The sequence below is a fragment of the Malus domestica genome, chromosome 11 (genome assembly GCF_042453785.1).
Source record: "Malus domestica chromosome 11, GDT2T_hap1".
Classification (NCBI taxonomy): domain Eukaryota; kingdom Viridiplantae; phylum Streptophyta; class Magnoliopsida; order Rosales; family Rosaceae; genus Malus; species Malus domestica.
In genome coordinates, this window is record NC_091671.1 from 317,033 (window position 1) to 344,378 (window position 27,346).

At 36.1% G+C, this 27,346-nt stretch overlaps 3 protein-coding genes across 4 annotated transcripts; 2 read left to right on the top strand and 1 right to left on the bottom strand.

The window, feature by feature from the left end:
* Positions 1 to 419: 419 nt before the first annotated feature.
* LOC114819405 (arabinogalactan protein 13-like) lies at positions 420 to 975 on the top strand. Its single transcript, XM_029087786.2, has one exon. The coding sequence runs from the start codon at positions 535 to 537 to the stop codon at positions 721 to 723; it is 189 nt and encodes a 62-aa protein (XP_028943619.1). The 5' UTR covers positions 420 to 534; the 3' UTR covers positions 724 to 975.
* A 16,270-nt stretch (positions 976 to 17,245) lies between these two features.
* On the top strand, positions 17,246 to 20,409 carry LOC103447029 (uncharacterized). Of its 2 annotated transcripts, none has more exons than XM_008386205.4 (11): positions 17,246 to 17,558; positions 17,663 to 17,693; positions 17,823 to 17,836; positions 17,927 to 17,977; positions 18,092 to 18,161; positions 18,431 to 18,500; positions 18,605 to 18,672; positions 18,811 to 18,934; positions 19,385 to 19,424; positions 19,747 to 19,814; positions 20,128 to 20,409. In XM_008386205.4, exons 1-11 carry the CDS (start codon positions 17,325 to 17,327, stop codon positions 20,138 to 20,140), a joined length of 783 nt encoding a protein of 260 aa, XP_008384427.3. In that variant the 5' UTR covers positions 17,246 to 17,324; the 3' UTR covers positions 20,141 to 20,409. The 2 variants fall into 2 exon arrangements, with proteins under 2 accessions (XP_008384427.3, XP_028943620.1); XM_029087787.2 differs by having other exon boundaries at positions 18,473 to 18,500.
* A 3,423-nt stretch (positions 20,410 to 23,832) lies between these two features.
* On the bottom strand, positions 23,833 to 26,524 carry LOC103422568 (mitochondrial dicarboxylate/tricarboxylate transporter DTC-like). The gene is made up of 5 exons (XM_029088638.2): positions 25,869 to 26,524; positions 25,421 to 25,482; positions 24,707 to 25,047; positions 24,311 to 24,476; positions 23,833 to 24,097 (listed from the first exon to the last, which is right to left on the bottom strand). The coding sequence occupies exons 1-5, from the start codon at positions 26,229 to 26,231 to the stop codon at positions 24,046 to 24,048; spliced, it is 984 nt and encodes a 327-aa protein (XP_028944471.2). The 5' UTR covers positions 26,232 to 26,524; the 3' UTR covers positions 23,833 to 24,045.
* Positions 26,525 to 27,346: the final 822 nt, after the last annotated feature.

The following is a 27,346-nucleotide window of genomic DNA, read 5'->3' on the forward strand; positions in this document are numbered from 1 at the left end:
TGGTAATCCTTTACTTGAAAAAACTAAGACTAGATTGATAAGAAGAGAGCTGTTCCCATACATGTGCGTTCTTTTTTCAACTTCTAACTTTCTCGATTCATGATTTCATCGATTAAGTAAGTAGACATGCTATAACGAATTTAATCAGCAAAATGAAAGTGAAAAAAACTGTGAACAAACACTATAAAAAAAATTGGCAAAACAATACTTAAAATTCTTTTAGAAGACAGCAAACGTGGGGGGGACCCTGAGGCAAGGTGACAGTTGTATGACAACAATGCCAAAGCCACCCTGTGAAGTGTCAACTTCATCAACCCCACCCTAACGTTCACTTTGGGAATTTTGGCAGTTCAGCAGCCTTTGAAAATTGAAAAATTGAAAAATTTAATCTTTCTCTCTCCTTTTTCTGAGGATATATAGCATACAACCCACAACCATTGTCCTTACACTTCCTCTACTGCAATATCAGCAATCAAGTTTCTTTCTTCCTCTCCTTTTTTCTATAGTCCAAATTAATTACTTAGTAATCAAGAAATGGAGGCAATGAAGATGAACCTTTTTGTTGCTTTGTTGGTGGTTATGATGGTGGCCTTCTCAGGCATTCAACAAGTAGCTGCAGCTGCAGCTGAAGCTCCAGCTCCAAGCCCAACATCTGATGCCTTCACATTTGCCCCCACTTTCTTTGCTTCTCTGGCAGCTTTGGCTTTTGGCTTATTCTTCTAAGCATGGTTCTTTTGGGGGGAATTTCAGGTTATGTATTGTTGATGGAGTTGTATGTGTGTGAATGATCTTTTCGTTTTGGTGGATTTGTATTATATGATATATAATTAATGTTATAATTTTTTTAGTGGGAATGTGGGGATGGTTCAATTTTAGGCTAATAAAGGGGATCAAGGGTAGGCATTTGATGTCCTTGTATTTTCTCTATCATTTCTATCAGTGATTCATTTGTACTAAAAAAATTTCATTCTTCTATTTTCTTGTAGTTTTCAGATTAATGTCTCATCATTGGATTTAATCTAGGAATTCGTATGATTATGAAACTTTTCTATACTTAAGAAATAACATATGTGGTTTGATTAAAAAAAACATATTTGAGTTGATGGTCCGTTCGTTTGGACAGTGTGTCTTTCGCTTGATTTAGATTTTCCTTCTTGTAGTTTAGACCATCGCATTTTGAAAGCAAAAAACTGAAAGAGAAGAAAGAAACAAAGATAATTAGAAAGAGTGGACCTTGTAAGTTGGCAATTGTGGTGAGAAGATAAGGGTTATGATGAGCAGTAGCTAGCTAAGCTTGGCATGTTCTACTCCAATGGAGTTGTGTGAATTTGGCATGGGTTTGTGGTGCCTCTGCAATAATGCTTAAGGCCATTCCATAGTTGAGTGTTGAACATGCAAGAGGAGAACAAAAATTTACATGCAAATAGGACATCAAGGTGACAGTATTACAAATTTATTATGTATAAGAACGTGTGATTCGTTTGAGATATTATCGACAATTTAGTGTTATGACATTCCAATTACAAGGAAGTCCTCCACGAGGAGGTTTACCAAACAATCAAAACCAAGTGCTTTGATCCTTGCAAGTTTGTGGCTTGTGAGTTTCTGTGCGCTGAGTGTAGGAGGAGGAAGGACTATTCAGAACAGCCAAGGATTGTATTAACTTGGCGGTGGTCCAAATGAAATTCTTCATTGTGTGGGTCATATCCATACAATGCCAGAGAATGAATGAAATGACTTGATGCCTAAAATATCCTATAGTTTTACATGAATTTTCGTATAAATATAATGCAAAACAGAGGGTATTATGGATGAGGGAGTCAAAAACATGATCTCCAAAAACTATTTAGGAACTATGCAACAACTTACATACATCGGGTCGTACATCTCTATCGTTTTTATCACGTGACATAAACGGAGGGACAACTAAATTTTTCACCACAAATTAACCTAGACCTAGACACACATCATCATTCATCTTCAATCAGTTCACATGGATTGAAAAAAATGGCTTCTTTCTTTACAACAACTTCAAATGGAATGGAAAAAAATTAAGTAACGCAGAAAAGAAAATTGTTTACGGTTTAAAAAAAAAACAAAAACAGCGATGAAGTGAACCTGTGAACAAACATCACATGCTTTGTGAGTTCTAAGAAAGGATGGTAGGGTCATATATATACTATGAAAATTGTTTTTTCTAAAGGCAATAATTAAGAACTTCAAAAACTAGAACTCTGAAATAATTAAGTTTCTTAAATTTCTTGTAGGACATTCAAGAGATGTTTTGTTCAGAAAAAAAAAATTGTTATGGTTGTCAGAAATATGTTGGGAACACCGCTGGCATATTACAAGACTGAAAAGAATGGGAGCAAAACCGCGAAGGAAAGTATTCACGTATAGACTTTTACGGGTTTCCAGCTTCAAAATATAAGAAAAATACTTATCAACTCAATAAAACGGAAGAGTGCTTCTAGATAACTTGTCGCATTTATCTTACCGCCCACGTAAAATATTTTGTGAAAATTTAATAATAGCATTTTTCATAAAAAAAACACTACAATGAATAGTTCATGAATTTTAACTCGATTTTGTCCAAAACTGCAAATATCATCATAAAAGTATTTTCGTGGAAGTTTCACCACACCATAAGATTCTTTAAGAGAGTTGCTAGACTCATTTCGTTGTCTTATTTTCCCACCCACATTATATTTACATTCACTATAAAAAGTTAAAAAATTAAAATGTTATTTTCCCACCCACTATTATTCCTAAAATAACCCTTTATATCTAATTAGAGATAAATTTCTCTTAAAAAAAGAATATAAACAAATAATATTACTCTCTTCTAAAAGCCAGAAAAAAAAAAAAAAAAAAAAAAAACCGTTTCCTTTCCAAATTCCAATTGGGGTGGGAATGAAGAATTCTGGGTTTTCATTCTTTGCTTTTCCCCTTTTGTTTTCTTTTTCATACACATTTTCCATTTTTGCCACATATGTTGGAGATTCTATTACTTTGTCACACATTTTTACTTTTTGGGTTCGTTTCAGTTTTTTATTTATTTCAATTACAGGTCAATGCCTTTTTGTATTGTCATAAACTCATTAAAAAACAAATTTAGTAACTTCTAAAGGAAAACTCATTAAAAAACAAATTTACCCTAACCTAATGAAAATGAATTCAATGAATTCTCATAGGAAAATGTGAAACAAATTGCACCCTAATCTAATGCAAATTCAAATAAAAAGTCACAGAGCTATGCTTCAATTGTACGATGTCGACAAATCAAGATGACCCACATAAAATTATCTTTTACCTCTTCGACGAAAACATAATCATCTACTTCTTCCATAGAAACGTCATCTTCTAAGTTCATTCTTTTTGCTTTCTTTGAATGATTTTGCTTTCTCTGAATGAAAGGAGATGGGAATGATGAGTTAGGGTTTAAGGGAGACAAATTTTCTAAACATAGCGTGAGAGTTATCACATCCAAACTTTTCTTTTTTCTTTTTTTATAAAAAAAAAAGTAATGCAAAAGGGAGTAACTAAGGTCCTTATTAGTCATTTTACAAATGGACAAATTTGTATTTAAAAAATTCATAAAAAGGTGGGTGGGAAGATAAGACATTGGGGTGAGAATAACACCTCTTTTCTTTAAATTCATGCACGACATTTCAGAGACATTGTGAGCCATGCTATGGTCGTAAAATTACTTGCTTTCACATTTACCACACCGTTGGGTTTTGAAAATTTATGTAATTTTTTTTTTTTTTTGATATTCTTGTGGATGGAGTCCCGTTTCGGCAATGTTTTGAGCCCCTCTGTTGTTTTTGTCCACCTATTTTTAAGTTTTTGGTTTAAATACTCTATTAAAAATACATTTGTGCCTCGATAAATGGTAAAACCGTTTTCATTTGCCTTATAAAGTTACTCTTACTCATGGGGGAAAATATAATACAAAATAAAAAACTTCCATCTTTCGCAAAAATTGAACGTGGGCTAACCATCATGGTTTCTAAGCAATTTTTCAAATTTGTACATAAATCGTCATAAAATCTACTTGTTTTCATCTTCACCTCACTGTTGGGTTGTAAAAAATCATGTATGATTTTTTGTTGATATCATTATGGATGGATTCCTGATTTGTCAATGTTTTGGGCCCCACTATAGTTTTTGTCTACTTATTTTTTAGTTGTCAGCGTAAATATTCTATTAAAAATACATTTGGGACTCAATAAATGGTAAAACCACTTTCAATTACCTTATAAAGTTACCCTTAATCATGACGGAAAATATTTTGCAAAAATAAAACATTTGCATTTTTCTCAAAAAATGTGGGTTAACCATCACAGTTTTTAGGCGATTTTGCAAATTTGTACAGAAATTGTCGTAAAATTTATGACCTTTCACTTTCATTGCACCATTGCACTTTGAAAATTCATGAAGACTTTTTGTTAATATTCTTATGGATAAATGTAAAACCGCTTTCATTGGCCTTATAAAAAAGGAAACTTTAACGAAAAGCACCCGGTACTGTTCACTTTAACGAAAAACCACATTTTTACACTAAAAAGTCAATCCTGGTACTATTCACTTTACCCTTTATTTTGTCCTTATCATTAAAACTCAAAGTTTTCAAGCCATTTTCATTAGTTTTCCTTATAAAATAACTTTGTTCAACTTTCACTGCACCTTTGGGTTTTGAAATGTCATTAAGCACCGTACGTATGTAAGACTTATGGTTGATATTCATGTGGATAGAGTCCCATCTTGGCAATGTTTTTGGCCACATTACTATTTTTGTCCCCTTATTTTCAAGTTTTTAGTATAAATACTTTATTAAAAATACATTTGTGCCTCAATAAATGGTAAAACCATTTTCATTTGCCTTATAAAGTTAATCTTAAACATGGGGGATAATATTATACAATTTTTTTTTTCATTTTTCTCAACCAAAAAAAAAAAGAAGGGTAAATTACATAATACCCCCTCAGGTTTGAGGTCTATTACAACCTCATACAACATCTTTAAAACATTTCACTTTCATACCTCACGTACTATTTTATTTCAAAATAATACATTCGTTAAATTTTCCATCCATTGGTCTGTTAAATGCTGACATGGCTGCCACATTTGTGCTGATGTGGCTGCTATGTGGGAAAAATAATAATTTTTTTATACATTAAAAATATTATAATATTAACCCTATTAAAAAAAAAAACCAAAAAGACCCGAACCCCAATCCCTTTCCTTCCCCCTCACCTCTCTGCAACTCCCATTTACAAAAAGCCACAACCACCAACACCCTAATCGGAGCTGGCTCTCTTCTTCGTCGTTGACGGGAACCAAAGGCATACAATTTTTCAAGTTGTTGGCCGTGATTTTCTAGAACACCAATCCCTCCTTCGTAGGATTTGACGACGACGCCGTCGCCATCTCAGCCTCCTCTCTTTCTTTCTCTTTTGTGATGCGTCTATCTCAACCTCCCCAAGCAACTTGGTCGCGGCGTTGTTGCAGGCAAGGTATTAAATATCGATGATATCGGAAATATCGGTAGTCCAAAAACACGGAAATATCGGGATATTATCGATATCGATAAAAATAATATGGAAACCATTGTGAGTTGCATGATGGATTTAATTGATTTAAGTTGATTATATAGCGAGCTGGCAAACATTGTGAGTGTAGAAAATATGTAGTAATTAATGAAAGAAGTTTAAACACACCATAATCATTTATATATAATGAATTAGTACAATATTTTACACTTTATACATTGCATGGTAAGATACATGAGTGACTTAGTACCACATAGAGTTCCTATGAGGTTCAAAATTTTCACTATCTTCATCATCTCTATGTGTAGAGTGAGTGTATTGTGAAGAGTAGTCATCAAATGATAAATCCCCAAAATAGTTTTGCATGTAACTGTTAACATGCCACCCATATGGATCCGAGATTGGTTGACGTTGTCCATAAGCAAAATCATTTGAAGATTGAGTCTTAGATTGTTTCCATGAGTCGCTCGATTCCATCCCAACAGGAATGGGATATGGAGGGTAGGGAAATGGTTGGTTATGAGTATAACCATCGTTACTACTTCCCACTCCAACAGAGTCCGAAGTTATAGATAATGAGTCATATTCTTAACTTGACAAAATCCCCTTGCCTCTTTCTCTACGAGTATAGTCCTTCCACATGGCACCAATTCCTGGTCCTGCCCGCCTACTGCCATGGTCATCATCCTGTGTTGCATGCATGAAGTTTGCCTCACCAGTGAATGGGCTCATAAATCCGGGAGGTGGTCCAACATAGTTTCCATATCCACCACCACTACCTCCAGCTCCACTATATCCTTCATCATTCCCACCTCCGGTGGTAGGTGAGTCTCCTGATCTTGTATTAGAGCTATCATTAGTATCAGCACGATGTTGTGGTTGTGTAGGATTGGAAGAAGATGGAATTCCAATGTTTCTTGGTCTTGGGCACAAAAGTTCTCCTAAAGAGTCAGCGCTGCTAGATCCCACCTCCTCCTCTAATGCTCTTTCTACATTTATCCCTTCATTACGTGCTTCTTCAGCAACTCTGGGAGCTGGGTTGCCTTCATCATCATCTAAATGAAGAGGTCTAATCCATTGATAAAGTTGGTTACCCTCTGTATCATCATCTTCAGCAACAATATCAAACACATCTAGTGGGTCACCACGGTCGACCTGATCTATTTTTGCTTCCTTATCTCGAATTTGAAGCTTCATGTTGTAGTAGCAATAAACTCATTTTTCCAACCTACTATGAGCCAACCTATTTCTTTGCTTTGTGTGTATGAGTGCAAATATGCTCCAATTTCTTTCACAAGCAGATGAGGAAGCTGTTTGTGATAATACTTTGATTACTAACTTTCTCACAGTTGGTGCATCAGTCTCATACATGATCCACCATTCAGCTACAATGAAAAACAATGTTGATAAGCCTAATAACTCCAACAAATTCTATTATAAACTGATAGTGAAATATGTTTACACTCACTAAGAGACATTTTTGTTCGAGCAACAACTGATGTTGGTTCTCCAAAATTCTTCTTGCATCTTTAAACCATGTTAGCTGAATTCAATAAATCGTGTTAGTTTAATCCAACAAAGTAACTATTATAATTTAAGTAATTGTGTACCTCTTTTCCAAATTGGCCAACTGCTGGTGATGTAGGGTCTAATTTAGAGTATACATTATGTACATCACGTATTAGGGTACCATCATCTCCAACATCGGGTTTGTATTAGTATCGAGGATTCAAATAATATGTTGTTCAAAGAAACACATACTCTAATAAGAGAAATAATACTTATGCAACTAAAGAAATGAATTGCAAATTATGACATAATTTATACCTGCTGCATGCAAATCGTGGTATAATGTTTTATACCATCGGTCTTCAATTATCTTTATGACCCACCTTGCACCATGTTTTCTTTCCAATTCATCCTTCATTACACGCATCAACTCATATATTGCCCCCTAGTAGGATACACTTCTGTGTCAACGATCCGTAAAACTTTGTAAAGAGGTTCAAACACTTGGCACACATGTTCTGATTGAGTCCAAAAAGCATGCTCAAGCACTATACTTTCCACCATACGACCTGCATTTGAGCGTCTCAAATTGTGGTTGGCCCAATCGTCACTAGTGAATAGTTGCTTCAACCCTGCTTTCTTCTTAAGTATGTTGTCTAATGCAATATAGTTGGTGGTGAATCGAGTGGTAGCTGGACGAATAATTTCTCCTTTGCAAAATTCACGCATCTTTGCTAACAACCAACCGTGATTGTAAATATAATTTGTGATCTTTCTAGCTCTTTTTACCACAGTAGCAACATTCTTTCTCTTCCTCATTGCCTCAAACATGAGATCAATACAATGTGTTGCACATGATGTCCAAAACACATTATGATGATTCATTAACTTTTTTCCAGCTTTGACAAATGCAGAACCGCTGTCGGTTATGACTTGGACAACATTATGCTCTCTCACCTCCATGATTACATCCCTCAATAATTTGTAAATATACTTGTAGTTCTTTATATGGTCTGAAGCATCAACAAACTTAAAAAAAATTGTCTTTCCCTTAGAGTATACCATGAAGTTTATGATAAACAATCTGGTCGGGCCAGTCCATCCGTCACACATGATTGTGCAACCATTAGTTTCCCACTTTGACCTCAACTTGTTAACATACTCGCAAATGTCTTTATACTCCATATCCAAATATTTGTTTCTTACCTCATAGGGGGTGGGAGGTTGTACTCCAACACCGGCCTGTTGACATCCCACTACCATATTTTTGAAATGATGTGATGATGCCTTCTCAGCAGGGACATTTTCATAGATAAAGAACTTGCTAATTAGACGCCCCATTCCGTCCTTCACATTACCTTTAGTGAAATAACTCCAAATACTCTTTTGACGTGCTTTAGATGACTTATATAAACTTGGGGCTATTTGTGGTGTTGGTTGTGATTCTCTAACACTGCCTCCCCGTCTCATTTGTGCACCACCACTTGTCCCGAAACCTTGTGCTCTATTAGGAATTTTATGAAGGTGTTCTCTTTCCTATGCTAACTGTTTGGAGGCACGTAATGCTTGTTTCAAATTGCGTCGTTCTTCAGGTCCCATGTCATCATCACTGTCAACCGCTTGGCCAATGACTTCTCCTCGTAGCCCAGCTCGAATATTTTCCATTCCATGTGTTATCTTTTCCTTCTGCTGTTTTTTATTTTTTAATAATGTGGTGATGAATGCCTTCACTTATGGAGGGGCATTATCGCATCGTTGGACATTTTTTGCTGGATCTAATCCACTAAGATGGTATTTAAGTCGTGTCACTCCGCCATTCTTCATTACCCGACCACAATATTTGCAAATTGTGCCATGTTTGTTTCCATCTATTGGGTCTTCATGTTCCCAAGCTGGATCACGCTTAGTAACTTCACTGGACATCTTAAACGTACCTATATTTATTTTTCATGAAAATTAGACAATATTTTTTGGCCAAAAAATATAGTAGTGATGACGGTTATATAAGAGAACCTAAGTAATAAAGTTATTATACAAAATAATTAAATACGAAGTAAAGAAAATGATTGTAAAAATTTAAGTAATTATAAAAATAATATGGAATAATAAAACCTAATATTAATGAATAATAATCCAATTTGATAAAAAAATAATCCTAATATTAAACATAGTAATGATTCTAATGAATAATAATCCAATTTGATAATAATCCAATTTAATAATAATCCAATTTAATGAATAATCCAATTTGATAATAATCCAATTTAATGAATAATCCAATTTAATGAATAATCCAATTTGATAATAATCCAATTTAATGAATAATCCAATTTAATGAATAATCCAATTTGATAATAATCCAATTTAATGAATAATCCAATTTAATGAATAATCCAATTTAATGAATAATAATCCAATATGATAATAAAAAAAACCTAATATTAATGAATAATAATCCAATTTGATAATAAAATCTAATATTAATAAAATAATAAATAACATTAAACATATTAAAATTATCCTAGGGAATAATTATACAACATTACTTAATTACTTAAAAAAATTAACATGTAATTGTTAACATTACTTAATTACTTAAAAAATTAACATGCAAGTATTAATTACTTAAAAAAATTAACATACGAGTCCACACAAATTTTTGTTGTTGTTGTATAAATTACAATAATATAAATATAAGTTTGTAAACTTACCTTAAATATGGAACCCTTTGTGTTGAAGCTCTTGAATAGATCTGGAATGGCTCTAAAAGGGGTAAGGGAAGAAGAAGAAACGAAAAGGTGTAATAGAGGTTTTAATTTTTGAAGGGTGAAAAAATGTGTGATTATCTGATACTCCACCTCTGAGAATGTGAAGGAATATCACAGTGGCATACGATTTTGAATGAAACCACTATCCATGGTCTGAAATTGTACAAGTTATAATTGTAAAAGTTGCCTAGGTTTTGAATTATTTAGATTCTTTTCAATGAAATCACCATTTTTTTTTTCCATGGTTTGAAATTGTCAAAAGTAATTGTAAAAGTTGTCAGTAAGTTCCTAACTCCTGACAGGAACCACACACACACACACACACACACACACAGAGACACACCACCACACACGCACACAACACGCGCACACAAACATCATACACGCAGACACACAGAGACCTCAATCTCTTTCTCTCGATCCTTCTCTCATCTCTCCCTTCTCCATTCTCCCACATACACACACAGAGATCTCTCGATCTCTCTTCTCTCTTCTCCCACACACACGCACAGAGACTTCAGTCTCTCGATCCTTCTCCCACATGGCCTTCTGCTCCTCCCTCGCCTTCCTCCTCGTCCGCGTCTTCCGCCTCATCGGCGCCGTCTTTCTTTCGAAACTCTCATCTTTCTCATTTCTCTCTACACCGAGACCCACATTCACACATGCACACCATCACACCTGCTTCAGGAAGACACCCACCTCGTCTTTCTCCCTCTCATTATCGTCTCTGCAACTCGGCGAACGCAGGAACCCTCCGGCGAGTTTCTTGAATTTCTCCGGTTAGGTAAGCTTCGGGTTTACCTCTTTCTGTTATAGATCGAAGCTTAGATGTGAAATTGAAGTTCTATCTCATGTTTTTGCAAGGTTTTTGGGATGAAATCGGCTCGGGAATAGGCACACCCATCTTCGGCGAGGCTGTGGGTGTCAACGAACTTTCCGAACACCTCCGACCGTTTCACGACAAACGGAAGTTATAAAAGCATTCCTCTCGTCTTCTATTTCATTTTGATACCTAGATCGGAGTCTAGGGTGCTCTTTTACAGTCGGCTGAAGCTGTAGAAGCTCTGGCATTCTTCTTCAATTTGCACAGATCATAAATTTCACGATATTATCGATAATATCGCGATATTTTGACGAAAACTAATTGGATAGCAACTAAAATATCGGTAACGCGAAAAACCGATAATATCGGCGAAAGATCGCTGATATTATCGGCATTTAAGACCTTGGTTGCAGGCCATGACGAACAGTTCCACTTGAAAATCCGTCCAATTTGCGCAAGAGTCAAAGAACTCGGGGAGGAATCAGACCTCGTAGTTTTGGATGTGGTTCGAGTTCGTGATCCACAAAGAGGCAGCCATGGTCTCTTAGACCATCCGTAACATGCTCAATTCTCCAGGTATTACAGTTTGAAATTGATTTCAGTAAAGCAGCAATTTAGGGATTAAGGTCTGAAATTGATTTGTGTATATGAGCAATTTGGAGATTAAGGTTTGAAATTGGGTGCTGCTGCATATGCAGCTGAGATTTTGGGCGTTGGAATTAAAAATCCAAAAATTCAAAATTTTGAAATCCTAGATCTGCCCAGCGAAAGGGACGAGGAGAAGGGGTTGGGTGGTTGGCCCCCCAAAGAGTCGTCAAACTCGAGAAACATGGTAGGAGGTTAAGAGAGGCGAGGCATGAAAGGTCGAGGTTGGAAGGTTGAAGAGAGAGAGACGTCGAGGTGGGAACCGAGTTGAGTGATGGAGGAGTGGAAGTGATGGACGGACGGGAAGGAAGAGATGGGTAAGGGGGTGGGGTGGGATGTGGGGTTGCGAGGAAAGATTTCTAGTTTTTTTTATTTTTAATAGGGCTAATATTATAATATTTTTAATGTATAAATTTTTTTTTGCCACTTGGCAGCCACGTCAGTACAAATGTGGCAGCCATGTCAGCATTTAACAGACCAATAGATGGAAAATCTAACGGATGTATTATTTTGAAATAAAATAGTATGTGAGGTATGAAAGTAAATGTTTTAAAGATGTTGTATGGGGTTGTAATAGACCTCAAACCTGAGGGGGTGTTATGTAATTTATCCAAAATAAATTGTGGGCTAACCATCACGGTTTCTCAGCGATTTTTCAACTGTTTACATTAATTGTCATAAAATCTACTTGCTTTCATCTTCACTGCACCGTTGGTTTTTCAAAATTCCTGTAAGTCTTTTTGTTGATATCCTTGTGGATGGAGTCATGTTTTGGCAATGTTTTGCGCTCCACTACAGTTTGTCCATTTATTTATAAGTTTTTGGCTTAAATACTCTATTTAAAATACATTTGTGGGTCCATGAATGGTAAAACCATTTCATTTGCCTTATAAAGTTAATCTTTAAACATGGGGATAATATTATACAAAAATAAATATTTTTCATTTTTCTCATAAAAAAACGTGGGTTAACCATCACAGTTTCTCAGCGATTTTTCAAATTTGTACATTAATCATCATAAAAGCTACTTTCTTTCATCTTCACTACACCGTTGGTTTTTGAAAATTCGTGTAAGTCTTTTTGTTGATATCCTTGTGGATGGAGTCCCATTTTAGTAATGTTTTGCACCCCACTACAGTTTGTCCATTTATTTATAAGTTTTTGGCTTAAATACTCTACTTAAAATACATTTGTGGCTCGATAAATGGTAAAATTGCTTTCATTTGCCATATAAAGTTATATTAATTATGGGGAGAAATATTATGCAAAAATAAAAAATTAAATCATTTTTCTCTTAAAAAAAGGTGGGCTAACCATTACAATTTCTAGGAGATTTTGCAAATTTGTACAAAAATCGTCGTAAAATATACTTGCTTTTACCTTCACCACACTGTTGGGTTTTGAAACTTCATGCAAGATTTTTCATTCTTCTTGCAGATGGAGTCCCATTTCAGTAATGTTTTGGGGCCCACTTTTGTCTACTTATTTTTAAGTTTTTAGCCTAAATACTCTATTAAAAATATATTTGGGGCTCGATAAATGGTAAAATTGCTTTTGTTTGTGTTATAAAGTTACGCTTAATCATGAGGAGAAATATTATGCAAAAATAAACACTTTGCATTTTTCTAAAAAGAAAGTGGGCTAACCATCACGGTTTCTAGGCGATTTTGCAATTTTGTACAAAAATCGTCGTAAAATCTAATTGCTTTCACCTTCACCCTACCGTTGAGTTTAGAAAATTCATGCAAGACTTTTGTTGATATTCTTGTGGATGGAGTCTCGTTTGGCAATGTGTTGGGTGCCGGCTGCCGCTATAGTTTCTATCCATTTATTTTTAAGTTTTCAGCTTACACAAAAAATTCATTTACGGCTCAATAAATAGTAAAAATTCTTTCACTTCCCTTATAAAGTTACTCTTAGGCCTTGTTTGGCAGCTCGTATAATGAATTGGATAGGATTAACTATACGGACTCGGGTGTTTGATGCACTTGGTATAAAATAGTAGAGGGATTAATAACACGGTCCAACATCTTTTACACGATCAACACCCGCTTACTAATACTCTTGAATGGCGAAATAATTAGTTTGGACGCTGAATCAAAAACACGATGCGCATTCTCTCTTCCCTCCTTCAATCAAAAACACGTTACTGTCTGGTTCCTCATCTTCTTCTCCAACCCGACAAGCTCTTTCTAGGTTTTCAAAACTTCGAACCATAATCTCTCTCTATCTCTCTCCTTTCGATCTGGAAATTTCAGCAAATTTGGAAATTCTCAACAATTGTCTAACTCTTTGGAAATCCTCCCAAACCATGATTTCTCTCCCCACTTGATCTGGAAGTTTCAATAAATTAGGAGAGATTTCATCTTATTTTTTGGTCTTAAAGGATTAGAAGCCATAGAGAATTGTCACATCCCGGCCCAGGTCCACCAGTAAATCTTCCACCTCTTCTTGGGCCTGTGACACTAAATTCTCCACTGGAAGAACTCGAACTCGCTCCACTTCTCTTGAAATTCTGTGTCTTACGGGGTCCCTGAGTAGAGATACCTTTACCCCCTTTCATCTTTCTTTTGATTATCATTATTATCTTCATCTTCCTCACTATTACTAGGAAGGTTGTCGAAATCCTCCATCCGAACCAAAATCTAAAAAAACTCATGGTAAGTGGTGCAAGGAATCGCACTAGCAAACGTCCGCCATTTCCTTTTAGTGCCCAGCTTAAAACGGCGAAGCATCACTACCTGATTACCAACTGTATCAGGATCATAGCGGGATAAGTCTGTAAACTTCCTGTAATACTCATGCGCCGACATATTCTTTGCTTCAATTGAGTGAACTCCTGCTTTTTACGATCAATGTACTCTAGGGGAACAAATCTTTTCTTAAAATTTTCTTTGAATACTTCCCAATCAGCTGCCGCTTCAGGTGACATAAACTGAGTTTGATTTACCCACCAAGCTGCTGACTCTCGTCCTAAAAACCAAGTAGTGGTCTCAACCCATCTATTAGCAGGAAGATTCCCTTGACTTTGTGTGTGTTTCACACTTAAACTCACTCTAGTATGCTAGTTGGATTATTATTGCTAGTAGTTGGTTTTTATTCATTCGTATTTTCGTCTATCCTTTTTGCTTCCTCATCGCACTTTTGGTTACGTCATGCTCACGTGACGGCCAGCACGCATTGATTCTAGGATCGGGGTGTGTCAATAATGGTTTGTAGTCGGTGGTGAGAAGCACAATGGTGGCAGTGCTATGCTGTTTTGTTTTTTTTTTGTTTTTTTTTCTGATTTTTTTTTTATTTTTTCTTATGTGTAGTTGCCTTTTTTCTTCATTTTACCATCATTCATTATTTAAAAATTATTAAAAATATTCTAAAGTTCTCTGTTAATCCAGCACACAATCAAACATAGTTCAAATTAGGTTTTGCTCAAATCTATGGGATTTTTTATTTGCTTCTTGTTTTAAAGATAGGATTTGAAAGTTTCTAGATTTCTAGATAATAACAAATACAATATAAATAATATGACTATTAGTCCGATGTTGCATCAAAAGCTCAACTAATTTAGTCAGTACTATCCGACGACTATTTATCATATCCGACTGAAATAGTCAGTACAGTCTAACCTGCCAAACTAGGCCTTAATCATGGAAGAAATATTTTGCAAACATAAAAAATTTTCATTTTTCTAAAAAAAAAGGTGGCTAACTATCACATTTTCTAGGCAGTTTTGCAAATTTGCAAAAAAATCGTTGTAAAATCAACTTGCTTCCACCTTCACTGCACCGTTGGGTTTCAAAAATTCATTTAAGACTTTTGTTGATATTATTGCGGATGGAATCCCGTTTTGGCAATGTTTTTGGCTCCACTCAATTTTTGTCTACTTATTTTGAAGTTTTCGGCTTAAATATTCTGACTAAAATAAATTTGCAGCTCAATAAATGGTAAAACCACTTTAAGTTGAGTGTTGTTAAACTCACTTTATTGTCTTATCTTCCTATCACTTAATAATAAAAATGTTAATACTAATTTTACCTTCTTGTAAAATGACAAAAGGATTGTCGTGAATTTATAAATGGGTTGTGAGGATGAAATTTGGGAATTGTCGTCCTGAGGCTTGGTTGTGGAATTTGAAAGGGAGAATAGGGGGTTGCATTGGAGGACTAGAGGGATAAGGTCATCTCTGATCGAAAGCTGGCCAAAGGGCTCATTTTAGCCCTCTGACCCTCCTCCAAGATATTAATTTCATTTCCATATTCTTAGCATACATCTCTTCTTGTATTTGTTTGGCTCGTACTTCATGCCTACACTTCATTTCTTCCGCCTCAAGGGCATTTTGCTCCGCCATTAATCGCAATGAGGCCGCCACTTCATGTTGAGAGGCGTAATCCTCATTTGCCTTGCCCTTTTCCTTCAACATTTGCGCCTTGTTTCGTCTCATAGCCCTAGGTATGGAACCTTCATCCGAAGACGGATTTTATACCCTTGTTTGTTGAATGGTAGGACATCCATCTTCATCCATATCTGCAACTGAGGATGCAGTTCCAAACACCGGCATAGGAGCTCTATGTGGTGAATCTTCAAATAACACCCACCCTTTACAAATATCCCAACAACTGTGAAACTGAAAGGGTTTCGAGATGCTCTCCATATACAATTCCTCCGCTTGGCGTACCTAGAAAAAAATTAAAGAAAATTAATTTATGAAATTAAATGTAATATAATTAAATATTTAAAATAAATCGTGAAAACACTTAATTCGTCGTAATAATTAGCGCCACTTTCATGTCTACTTGCGGCTGCTAACAATGGTTGATGCTATTTGTTCAAACTTGGCTGAAAATGTTTCTTCCATATTGAAGAACAACTCTCGTGGTTTCGAATATTCAATGAAGTGGTGTCTTCATAGAACTCTAAGTATTTTTTGGACACTTGAGTCCAAAAACCGTCATTTGTTTGACAATTCCTCCTCAAACTATCTTCCAACACCCATCTATAAGCCTTGCAAAGAGCTTCATCTTCTTTTTAGCTCCAAGCCCTACCTTTCATTGTAGACGAGGTCATTTGAAAATTATTGAAAAAATTGAAGGATGGATTTTTGAAAGAGGAAAGAAAATATGAGAATTGAAATGGTGAAAATTGTTTGAGGAATGGTGAATGAATGGTTTATATATTTATAGGAAAAAAAATTAGAATTTTTTAGAATTTTAAAAAATAAAATTGGCCCAAAAAACCAATAATAATAATAATAATAATAGCCGTTGGATTCAAAATTTTCTTTAAGCAATCTTGTCGGTTATAACCGACAAAAATATATTTATATTAAATATATTAAATATACTCCTATCGATTATAATCGACAAGATTGCTCCGGTTTTCTGGCCATGCAACCAGCCCTTTGGCTGTTTCAGATTCCATGGGGCCCACGAGCTCTCTGCCCTAGCCTTCGGTTGGAGACGGTTTTCGGATTATTTTTGACCATCTGGCCCTCTAGACCCTTCAATTGGAGATGACCTAAGGAAAAGGAGTTGAATGGAGTGAAGATCTAGGATGATCGAATTATGGAATTCTAACTAGAATTAAAATCGGAAAAGGAGGCTTAGCGGTAAGTTGAGTTTCGAGGGGGCTTATCATCACTCTAATGTTTCATTGGATAAGTTTAAGCGTGGTCCAAATTTAAGTTAGTTGTAAAGCGGTCTAAGTTTAAGTTAGGTGTTCAAAGAGGTCATACGAAGAGTCATTCAGTAGTACAGTCTGGTAGTATTCCTCTTCACTTGGAAGTGAGAGACCTTAAATTCGAATCTTGTGGACGACAATTTTGATATCAAATTAGACTACCATTGTGTAGCTTAACCAAACTCTTATTCCCTTAGTATAAAAATGTCAACGTACTAAAAAAAAAAAAAAAATCATATGAAACAAAATTTTCCTATATAACCCCTCACTTTCAGCGCGGTTTTTCTGCTGCGTAGCATTAACTCTAACTCTCTCAAATTTCCCAATTTTTTCTAAGCAAAAACTAAAAAAATGCAGCCGCTGGCAAAGCTGAGCAAGAATCTCCCTCGCCCTCTCTTCCTCCTCGCTCCGAGAACCTTAACCACCCTCACTTCTTCTTCTTCTTCTTTATCGCACTCACTAACCTCACCGGGCTGTGATTCCACCATCACCCGCAGCACCAACACGTGTTTCACCGGAAGAACTCTACTTCGCTCTCCTTGGTCCGCCATTCAACAACGCGGAGCCGTCGTCCACGGCGCCGATGTAAGTTTCTTAATCTCGTCTAGGTTTTTCGTACTATGAATTCGAGTATTTTGAGTTGCAACTGTTGTTTGTAATCATGGGTTGGGTGATTCGTGATTCTGCAGGTAAAACCTGGAAATGTCATTGCAAGGAATGGTGAGTTTGGAATTTCAGTGGGTTTAGTTGAATCTTCGTTCAAAGTTTTAATTTTTACTAACCAAGTTTGTGAATTTTGAAAATATATTGCATTGCGGTCGGGGTTATGGTTTGCAATACCTTTTCCAGATCGTATTTACCAGGTGAGTTTGTTTATCCTCTTCTTTAATGGTGATTAGTGTTGTTAATTAGTATTCTGGAGTTTTATTGATGCATAAATTGTTGTTATATAGGTGTTAAAGGCAGATCATTCACATGAAGGAAGAGGAAAAGCGGTTGTTAAGGTGTGTTTCTGACGTTGTCGCTATTAGAATGTTGCTCATAAGCTGTGATTATAATTTATGTTTTTTTTTTTTTATGCCACCAAGCTGATATCTTAAGCTGTGTTTTCGTTGCAGGTGGAGGTTCGTGATGTTGACTCTGGGAACAAGACATCCTTACGATTGTTGACGGATGAGCAAATTGATAGTACGAAACTTTAACTTTGTAACTTCCTATTACTAGTAGGATTCTTTTGGTTGTCGTATAACCTTAGTTTCTTAGATATTTATTTATTCTTTTTAACTGTTTTGTGCCGTTCTTAATGTCTACTTTGATAATATCAACGCAAACATGCTGGGTTGTCACTGTATTTCCAGTTGGCTGGGTTCCTTTAATCTTAATCATGCGCCATTTTTTGAGCTATTATAAATGTAGTGCTTAAGTTAAGATGATAAATCTCATATCAATTGCTGCAGAAGTATTTGTTGAATCAAAAACTTACGTTTACATGTGCACAGATCGTGATGGCATTGTAGTATTGATAGAGTGAGTTTTATATAATATTAAAATTTTCTTCTAGCATCACCTTCAGTTCACTTTCTTCTGTTACTTTCCCTTAAATAATGTGTACTATTTGTAATTCTTATCAGCCCTGATACTCTTGATCAACTCGATGTGCCTGAAGACTTGTTCGGAAAGAAGGCTAAATACCTACAAGGTCGAAACTTATTGTAGTACATGTTCCTCTCTGTTCACTGATTTCTATGATATTTTTTTGTTTTCTTTTCCTTCGGGTCCCTATTCCAAAATATTATTGGTCGCCATGTATCTAAAATACATTATTCATTGTGAACAGAGGAAATGAAAGTGACAGTGGAGCTGTATAATGATAAACCTCTATCCGTTAAAGTTCCGAAACACGTGACATGCGTTGTCAAGGAAGCACAAAATCCTGTGAGGGGGACTGCACAAGCACCTAAGTATGTTTTCGTTGTGGAATATTGTCTCTTTTTCAGACTTCATATCACTAGTTGCTTTCTTTTTCAGCATCAGTATATGTGGAATTTAGTACTTTGTGAGTATGCAAAAGAAAGAAGAAAAAAAATCCTGCAATTCCTAAACCATTGATTTCTCAATTAACTTGTTAAACTAAAGCTTGCTAAGATAAGACCTTTTAATCATTATGGACTTGGCTCCATTGATGCATCAACTGATACATACATAGTGTGCTGGTTTGAGGACTTTACTATAGTTGATCGTGACTGGGTTGATGATTATCTGGTGTACTTTGCATTCTGTTTTCTCCTACAAATCTTGTAGCTAAATTCTGAAGCGGTTACCGGTTCTCATGTTGACACTAATGTACACTGTAATATTATTATATCATTTGTGTGCTTTTGCTATTTCCTTGATATTTCTCTAAAATGCAGGGAAATATTAGGTGTGATGGAAAACGGCTTCACTGTCAAAGTAAGATTATTTTTTTCCGAGTACTTTTGATATTTAAATTTATTCATCTTTGTAACTAATATTACAAAATAACGTTAGGTATTTGCAAATTACGGCTTTCTAATTTGAAGGGGGATATTTTTGTAGGCATTCCTAAACCTTGTTCTACCATCCCATGGTGCATTGAGGATATTCCATAGGTTTCATGAATCATAGATTACATTATTGTTTGTTCTACCATCCCATTGTGCATTGAGGATATTCCATAGGTTTCATGAATCATAGATTGCATTATTGTTTGTGTTTAATGTTTTTTGTAAATTTTCTTTTCAAACTTTCCTAGGTACCACCTCACATTGTAGAAGGTGAAGCTGTGGTGGTTGACACTGATGACGACTCTTATGTTAAAAGGTAATTTTATACTCATCTTTATGGCATGTTTAACATATTTCAAGTTCTATTTTCTTGCACAGTTAATATGGGATAAGCATTTTACTTCACTTCTGCTTGAAGTGTATCTAATTTTTATTTTTAAATGTTTATAAGACGAGAATTTTTTTCCATTCTAACTAGAATGACCCCAATGATTGAGATGTTGAAGTTAATGCTATAATGTTATTATCCCTCTGTATAATTGTAACTCTCCTCGTGCACTTTGAAGCGTTTCTGGATTTTGTACCAAGTCTATTCTCTTATTTCATTTCTTTTTTCCTTTTGGTATTAGGGCCAAGCCATAATGCTTAATAGCATTGCTTCAATTGGATGGAGAGGTGGAAATTCTATTGGCCACTGTTTAAGATGAGTTGCTCAACTTCATGATAATTTTTACCATCTTGATGTAGCTGATTCAAAGTGATGTACATTTACTCGTACAACATAGTTTGGCTGCGGAAATGATACCGCTCTTTCAGCGGGATGATAGTTTTGCTCGTTGACTTGATGAACAAATGTTTCTTGGTGCAGTTTAGTTTATAAAAAAGGGAAAAAGTTTCACATTATTATTAAACTATCTGTTTTGCACTTTTATGATTTTATGAGAAGGGAAACGAGTTTTTATCATAAATGCTGATAAGCTCTCTTTCATCAATGTTCCTCTGAAACTTCATGCCAGAATTCGTTTTAATGTTAAATCTGATTAGCCTACTGGTTCAAGACAAGTTGTTCATATCTGGTAACCAACCGGTTTATTGGAGGCAAACCCCTTAGCACGAAATATATGACCGCTTAATCTGATGTTCTTCATCACCTCGGTATTTTGGCTACTCGCAGCAAATCAGATTCACCGTTCATGAAATTTGACCGTCTGGACCAAAACCTTGTTTGAAACATGACATCAGTGGTCAACCTTATGATACACGGCAGTATTTTTGACATTCATATTTGGTTCGAGTCTCCGAAATACAAACATGATGAAGTAAAAAAGATTCTAATCTTGGCAAAAATACAAGTTTTAACATATCTGTTTCGAAAAGAAATGTTGCCAGACTAAGAGCTAGTTAATTAAGATCTTAACGGAATCAAATCCAATCTGATTCCACAAGTTCCTGATTCTTTCATTGGTGATTGTGTGATTGTATCGCTGTTGCATGACATCCCCCTACATACTCACAAAACAAAGGGGAAATGAAACATGACATCAAAGGGAAAGCTTGACTACACGTTTTATGTACATCTTGTTGCAGACTTTAGTATTCAGATTGCCAGTCCAACTGACACTTCGAGATTCCGAATCCTTTCTAAATGAAACCATGAAGTCTCCAAAATCATGCAGCAGAATAGCACATAATCAACCACTTTCCAATAAATAGACAAATATGCGTGTGTGTTTGCGATAGAGAGAGCAACAGCGAGAGAGAATACCATGGCAGGAGGTGCAACGCGAAAAAACACGTAGAAATCCTTCAAACAATGGTCGTCTTGATTTTAGAATTTTCAGGGCACAATCCAGGGAGCTAGCATTTTCACTTTCTTGTTTCGCTATACGGATGTGTTTTGAGTGAAATAGGAACACCATGAAGATATTGCGGGCATGCCGAAAAATCTCGTGACTGGATGAATGTTACACTGTCGGAATTAAAAGTAAATAACAAAGTCTCACCTCCTCTTATACTAACAAAGAAAGGCCTTTTTTTTCCAGCAACCACAAAGTGTATTCCTGCCACCCCATTTTAGTCTGGTCGACCGTCTAGGCAGCCTCAACGTTTTACCCTCTAGAGTAGGGGTAAGAGTCCAAGATGAAGATATAGAAATTGTCCATGTTAAAAAGATATATAGTCATACATAATGTAGAACTACCATTTAACAGAAGTTATGCTTCCACCTAATTAATACAATGATATTCAACTTTCATATCCATTCTGTTTTCAAATCTGAATGCGTTCAAGAAGCAGTCTCGCACTTGACTAGAATTTCTATCGTTCCATTGTCTCTTCTTGTTTCCTGATGATTTCTTCTAAAACACCCCATGTAATCTGCAAAACAATGCACCAACAGGAGCTCCAGCGCTCCTGTCCCGGCACTCTCATGTTTAACTTTCTGGAACTACGTACATATTGTGCGTATACAAATGATAAAATACTCAATTTGAAGTGAAAAATCATATGGCCACAGACAGATAAATAAATGTGTGCGCATTCTTGTGCATGTTAGAGAGAGAGTGAGAGAGAGAGGTTACCATGACAGTAGGTGCATAATTGACAAAAAGAGAGGGAAACCCAGTAAAGAAAGCAAGGGGTCCTCTTGATTTTAGGATTTTAAGTGCGGAATCAAGGAAGTGGACATTTTGAACGTGTTCTTACAGGTAAGAACACTTGTAAATATTCAGCTCAAATAATGAACTTGTTCTTACCGGTAAGAACACGTGTAAAATTGCAGTTCTACTAATTAATGTGTTTTTACCGGTAAGAACACGTTCATGTATGACTTGCATCATGTTTTGTACTAATTTCTGAAAAAATAATTTTAGGCCCCGGGGTCTACTCTTTATTAGATCATTTTTTTTTTAATTATTCCGAAATAGTAGGCAAAGTGTTAGAAGAATGCATGACATAACAAGCCTCGCAAGTTGTCGCCAAAATGCAAGGCATGACATGTCATGACAAGCCATGACTTGTCCCAAACCCTCCCAACGTGGCACGCTATAACAAGCCTCACGAATTGTCGATAGAATGCATGGCGTGTCATGACATGCATTCTGTCAACATTCATGACGCTTGTAATGGCAGGGCCAACAACGATATTTTGGCGTGCCATGATGCGAGGGTTGGTCATGCCATGCATTTTTTTAACACTTTCATGCTGATCCTTGCATCGTGGCACGCCAAAACATCGTTGTCGGCGTGCAATGACATGTCACATGTCTTAACAAGCCATGACTTGTCTTAACATGCTAACCCTCCCACCATGGCATGCCATAACAAGCCTCGCGAATTGTTGACATAATGCATGGCATGTCATGACATGCATTTTGCCGACAATTCGCAATGCTTGTCATGTCGAGGCCAACAATGATGTTTTGGTGTGCCATGATGTGAGGGTTAGCATGTCATGTCATGCATTTTTCTAACACTTTGACACGCTAAACCTCGCATCATGACACACCAAACATTGTTGTTGGCATGCTTTTGCCAAAGTTTTGCGCTTGGCATGAATTGCCAACACCTAAATTATTCTGAAATAGTAGGCAAAGTGTTGGCAAAAAGTTGGCGTGCCACAATGTGAGTGTTAGCGTAGTCATGACTTGCCTTGACACGCTAACCCTCGCATCGTGGCATGTCATGACAAGCCTTGCGAATTGTGAACAGAATGCATGGCGTGTCATGACATGCATTCTACCGACAATTCGCGACACTTGTCATCACTTGTCATGTCGAGACCAACAACGATGTTTTGGCGTGACACGATGTGAAGGTTAGCGTGTCATACCATACACGCTAACCCTCGCATTGTGGCACACCAAAACATCGCTATTAGCTTCGACACTAGCCTCGCTTCTAAATTATTCTAAAATAGTAAGCAAAGTGTTGGCAAAATGCATGTAAAAAAAGGATCTAGGAAAGAGTAGACCCCAAAGCCTTAAATTATTTTTTTGGAAATTACTACAACATAGTAGGAAATTATACATGAAGGGTTCTTGCATTTTTTTAATACTTTGCCTACTATTTCAGAATAAGTTAGATGTAAGGGCATCCTAATCCCATGGATCTCCGTTCCATTTTCATAGTATACAAAGTTGTCATGTTAGAGCTTTAACACTAAAATCAATCAACATCTTTTCCGGAATCCGTATGCATCCTCATTTGATATGCAACGTGATGTGTGAGCAGAGAGAGAAGCACAAAGCGGATATACACCTCGTTACACCAAAGTCTCTCTCTCCAAGGCAACGGATCCAAGATGTAGATAAGAGTCCAAGATGAAGATATAAAAATTGTCCATGTTCAAAAGATATATATAGCCATACATATATAATGTAGAAGTACCATTAATTTAACAGAAGTTATGCTTCCACCTAATTAATACAATAATATTCAAAAATCCAATCTGTTTTCAAATCTGAATGCGTTCAAGAAGCAGTATCTGCAGATACAATATGGCCAAACCAACTTCAGATCTCATCATTTTAGGAACTTGACTAGAATAGCTATCCTCCTATTGACTTTTCTTGTTTCCTGATTTCTTCTAAAACAGCCCATGTTACCTGCAAAACAATGCCCCAACATCACGTAATCAACCAATTACACAAGGCCAACGGAAGCTAACTTTCTGGAACTACGTACATATTGTGCGTAAAAAATAGTAAAATACTCAATTTGAAGTGAATAAAAATCATACTGCACTTGGGAAAAAAAATCCATATGGATAAATAAAGTTGTGCGCATTATTAATTGTGCTTGTTTGAGAGAGAGGTTACCATGACATTAGGTGCATAAATGACAAAAGAAGAAGGAATCCCAGTACAGAACGCAAGGGGTCCTCTTGATTTTAGAATTTTAAGTGCGGAATCCAGGGAGCTAATATTTCGAAACGCTGTTTCGCATGCTGCAGCACACAAACCTGATATAGCACTAGCACCTGAGTCAATAATTAAAGGTTAAACACCACCACAAATTAATTGATACAATAAAACTCAAAACTATTTAATATAATGTTCATCATCAGTTCGGAAAAGTTAGTGTTACTGGAATACAACGAGTGTTCAGTTTTAAGATATAAGATCTGCATGATCGACCATATATATTCCAATATCTCCAGGTAAGTCAAAGCATTCTATTTTAATTTTTATTAAAGTATTAAGAATGTACCAAGTTGTGCGTCAGATTGGCTGAAACCACAGGATTCCTTGAGATAACGGAGACTTGGATTATAGGAGGCAAGCATACCGAAGTCTAAGCTGGTTCTTGACCTCACATAAGGACCCATTCCTTTTGTCCATCTTTTTGGGTACCTAGCTAAACCCGCCAATGTCCAAGGCTTTGCAAAAAAGTTAGGCGATCCAATTTTAGCTTTACAGTAGCCTACATGCAAATACAATGGAACCCTAATAAATGCTGCAACTGCTCCAGCAGCCAGCCCACAAGCAGCTTCCTGATGTAACATTGGTGGCATTCCGTCGTTGGTAGAAATTGCTTTCCTTCTCAGAATCCTAAATAAAGTAATTAAACCAAACTCACTTCTGAGAGGAAAAATGAAATTCAATCAAAATAGTCAGGTTAATTGGAGGCCAGGATACCAACTGGATTTGACCAAGAGAAAATTAACCTCAGTTCTACTCAAATCTCTGTTGACCAAGAAAGATTTCTCATTATTTAGAGCTTAAACTTTTAATTGGCTCATTGAGTATTAAAAGGGTTCATTTTGTACCCTAAACAATCAATCATGTTAATAAACGAAATCAAACTTGAACAAAATTGAGTTCAAAATGAGGAGTTCTCGAGTCTTTACATATATTGTGTTTATATTGGTGGTATTGGTACTGGCAGGGCTAGTTCTAAAAATTTAGTAGAATATATACTTACTCGAATAATCCAAGTAGTTGAGACGTAATGAAAGTATCAGCCAAAATCACACGAGGAATAATCTGCTAACAACAACCAATTGACATTTTGTCACAGATCAGATCATCAGAGCCGGAAAAGGATCCTCGTCGGATTCTTTTCCTGAATATGCTAGGGATCCTGTGATCATGATCGCTCATCATACATCGTACGGTCATAAATCATTTCAAATTTTAAAATTTAAAATTAAATATAAATAGTACCTAACGAAAACTGAGATATACGATAAACGGTCATAATCACGGAATCCTAGGATCCATCATAGCCTTATCAAAATTAGGGAGAAAAAAAAAACGAAGCTTTTTCATAGATCGAAATAGATAAATTAGGCAACTTATTTATTTGCTAGCTAGCTAGTTCTCAAATAAATAAACAAAAATAAAAAACAGCTAGGGTTGGAAATTGGAACCTTGATGTTTTCTTTGGAAAACAAATGGAATGTGGGAGTGTTTTGAAAGCGAGCGACAATGTCTGGAGATGGGAAATAGAAGAGGGTGGCCGAATGGGCAAAATAGGTGAAGGTTGTAAAAAACCCAGCAGCTCCACCGTGCACAAATGGCTTCACCGACGGCCAGTAATGTTGCATCCACCGTGGATTTGGACCTGAAGGAGGAGGACTACTACCTGATTTACTCAAGGGTTTCATGCCCACATTCTCCTCTCTCTCTTCCATCTCTCTCTCTCTCTCTCTCTCTCTCTCTCTCTCTCTCCCCCTCTCTCTCTCTCCCTCTCTCTCTTTTATATTCTCATTTTCATTTTCTTTAGAAATCATGAGTTTTCAAGGCCTTGTTTTACACTATGGAAGGAAGAAGGTCTTGTTTTACACTATGGAAGGAAGAAGGTCTCATCAAGCAGCTTCCTCTTACACTAACAAAGGTGGTCCTTTTTCCAACAACCAGAAAATGGATTCCCTGCCACCCCAATTTTAACTTGTCTACTCTCTAGAGAGTATTTGCATAAACCAATACTGTACCGAGTACCTACCATCAGTCATGCATCAGGCATCACGCGATGGACATATTGTCTTTTATTTATATTTCGATCCTTTCAAATTTGTGATTTGGTTCCACACCTACACCCTACAGAATTCAGTGGCAAATAGCAAATGGAATCCAGCATGCCCTAGAATTGGCTTGACTAACATGATAACAATCTTTGTCAAATAACAATCTTTGTCAAGAAAAAAAAAACCCTGAAAAATTGCAAATGACAACAGTAATTGGGCTGAGTTCCAAATAGGGATGGGCAAATACCCATTAGTTATGGGTAATCGCGGTTACCCGCCCATTTAAATTAAACGGTTACGGTTATGGGTAACCGTTTAGATAAATAAACGGTTATGGGTATAACCGTTTACCCGCGAAATTTAAATGGGCGGTTATGGGTATTAACCACGGTTATAAACGGGTAACCGTTTACCCATTTATTTTATATATGTAAAATTAACACAAACCATGTTCTCGATCAAATAATACTTAGCATCCAATAAATTAGCAAGGAATTCATCGGTCATTCTCTCAATAACACTACTACAGGAATGATGATTCTCATCATCAAGTTCTCATCATCAAGGAATTGGCCAAATTAATTTAAATTCATTGCGGGTAACCGTGAAATTGACAGAAATGTCTTCTACACAATTTTTGTAACCTAATAATACTTAGCAAATATTATATTTACCTTCATTGGTAACAATTACAAATATCGTTCGTAAACTATTATTTCAATTATTGGAATGGTATAAGGACTTAAAAAAATTAAAATATGGAAATGTATGATGAATGTACCTATAACGGTGTTTAATTGTTAAAAAAAAATATTATGACAATTTTTTTTTAATTTTCAAGTTGTTAAAAAACATGTAGACGTGTGAAAAAAGGGTAATGG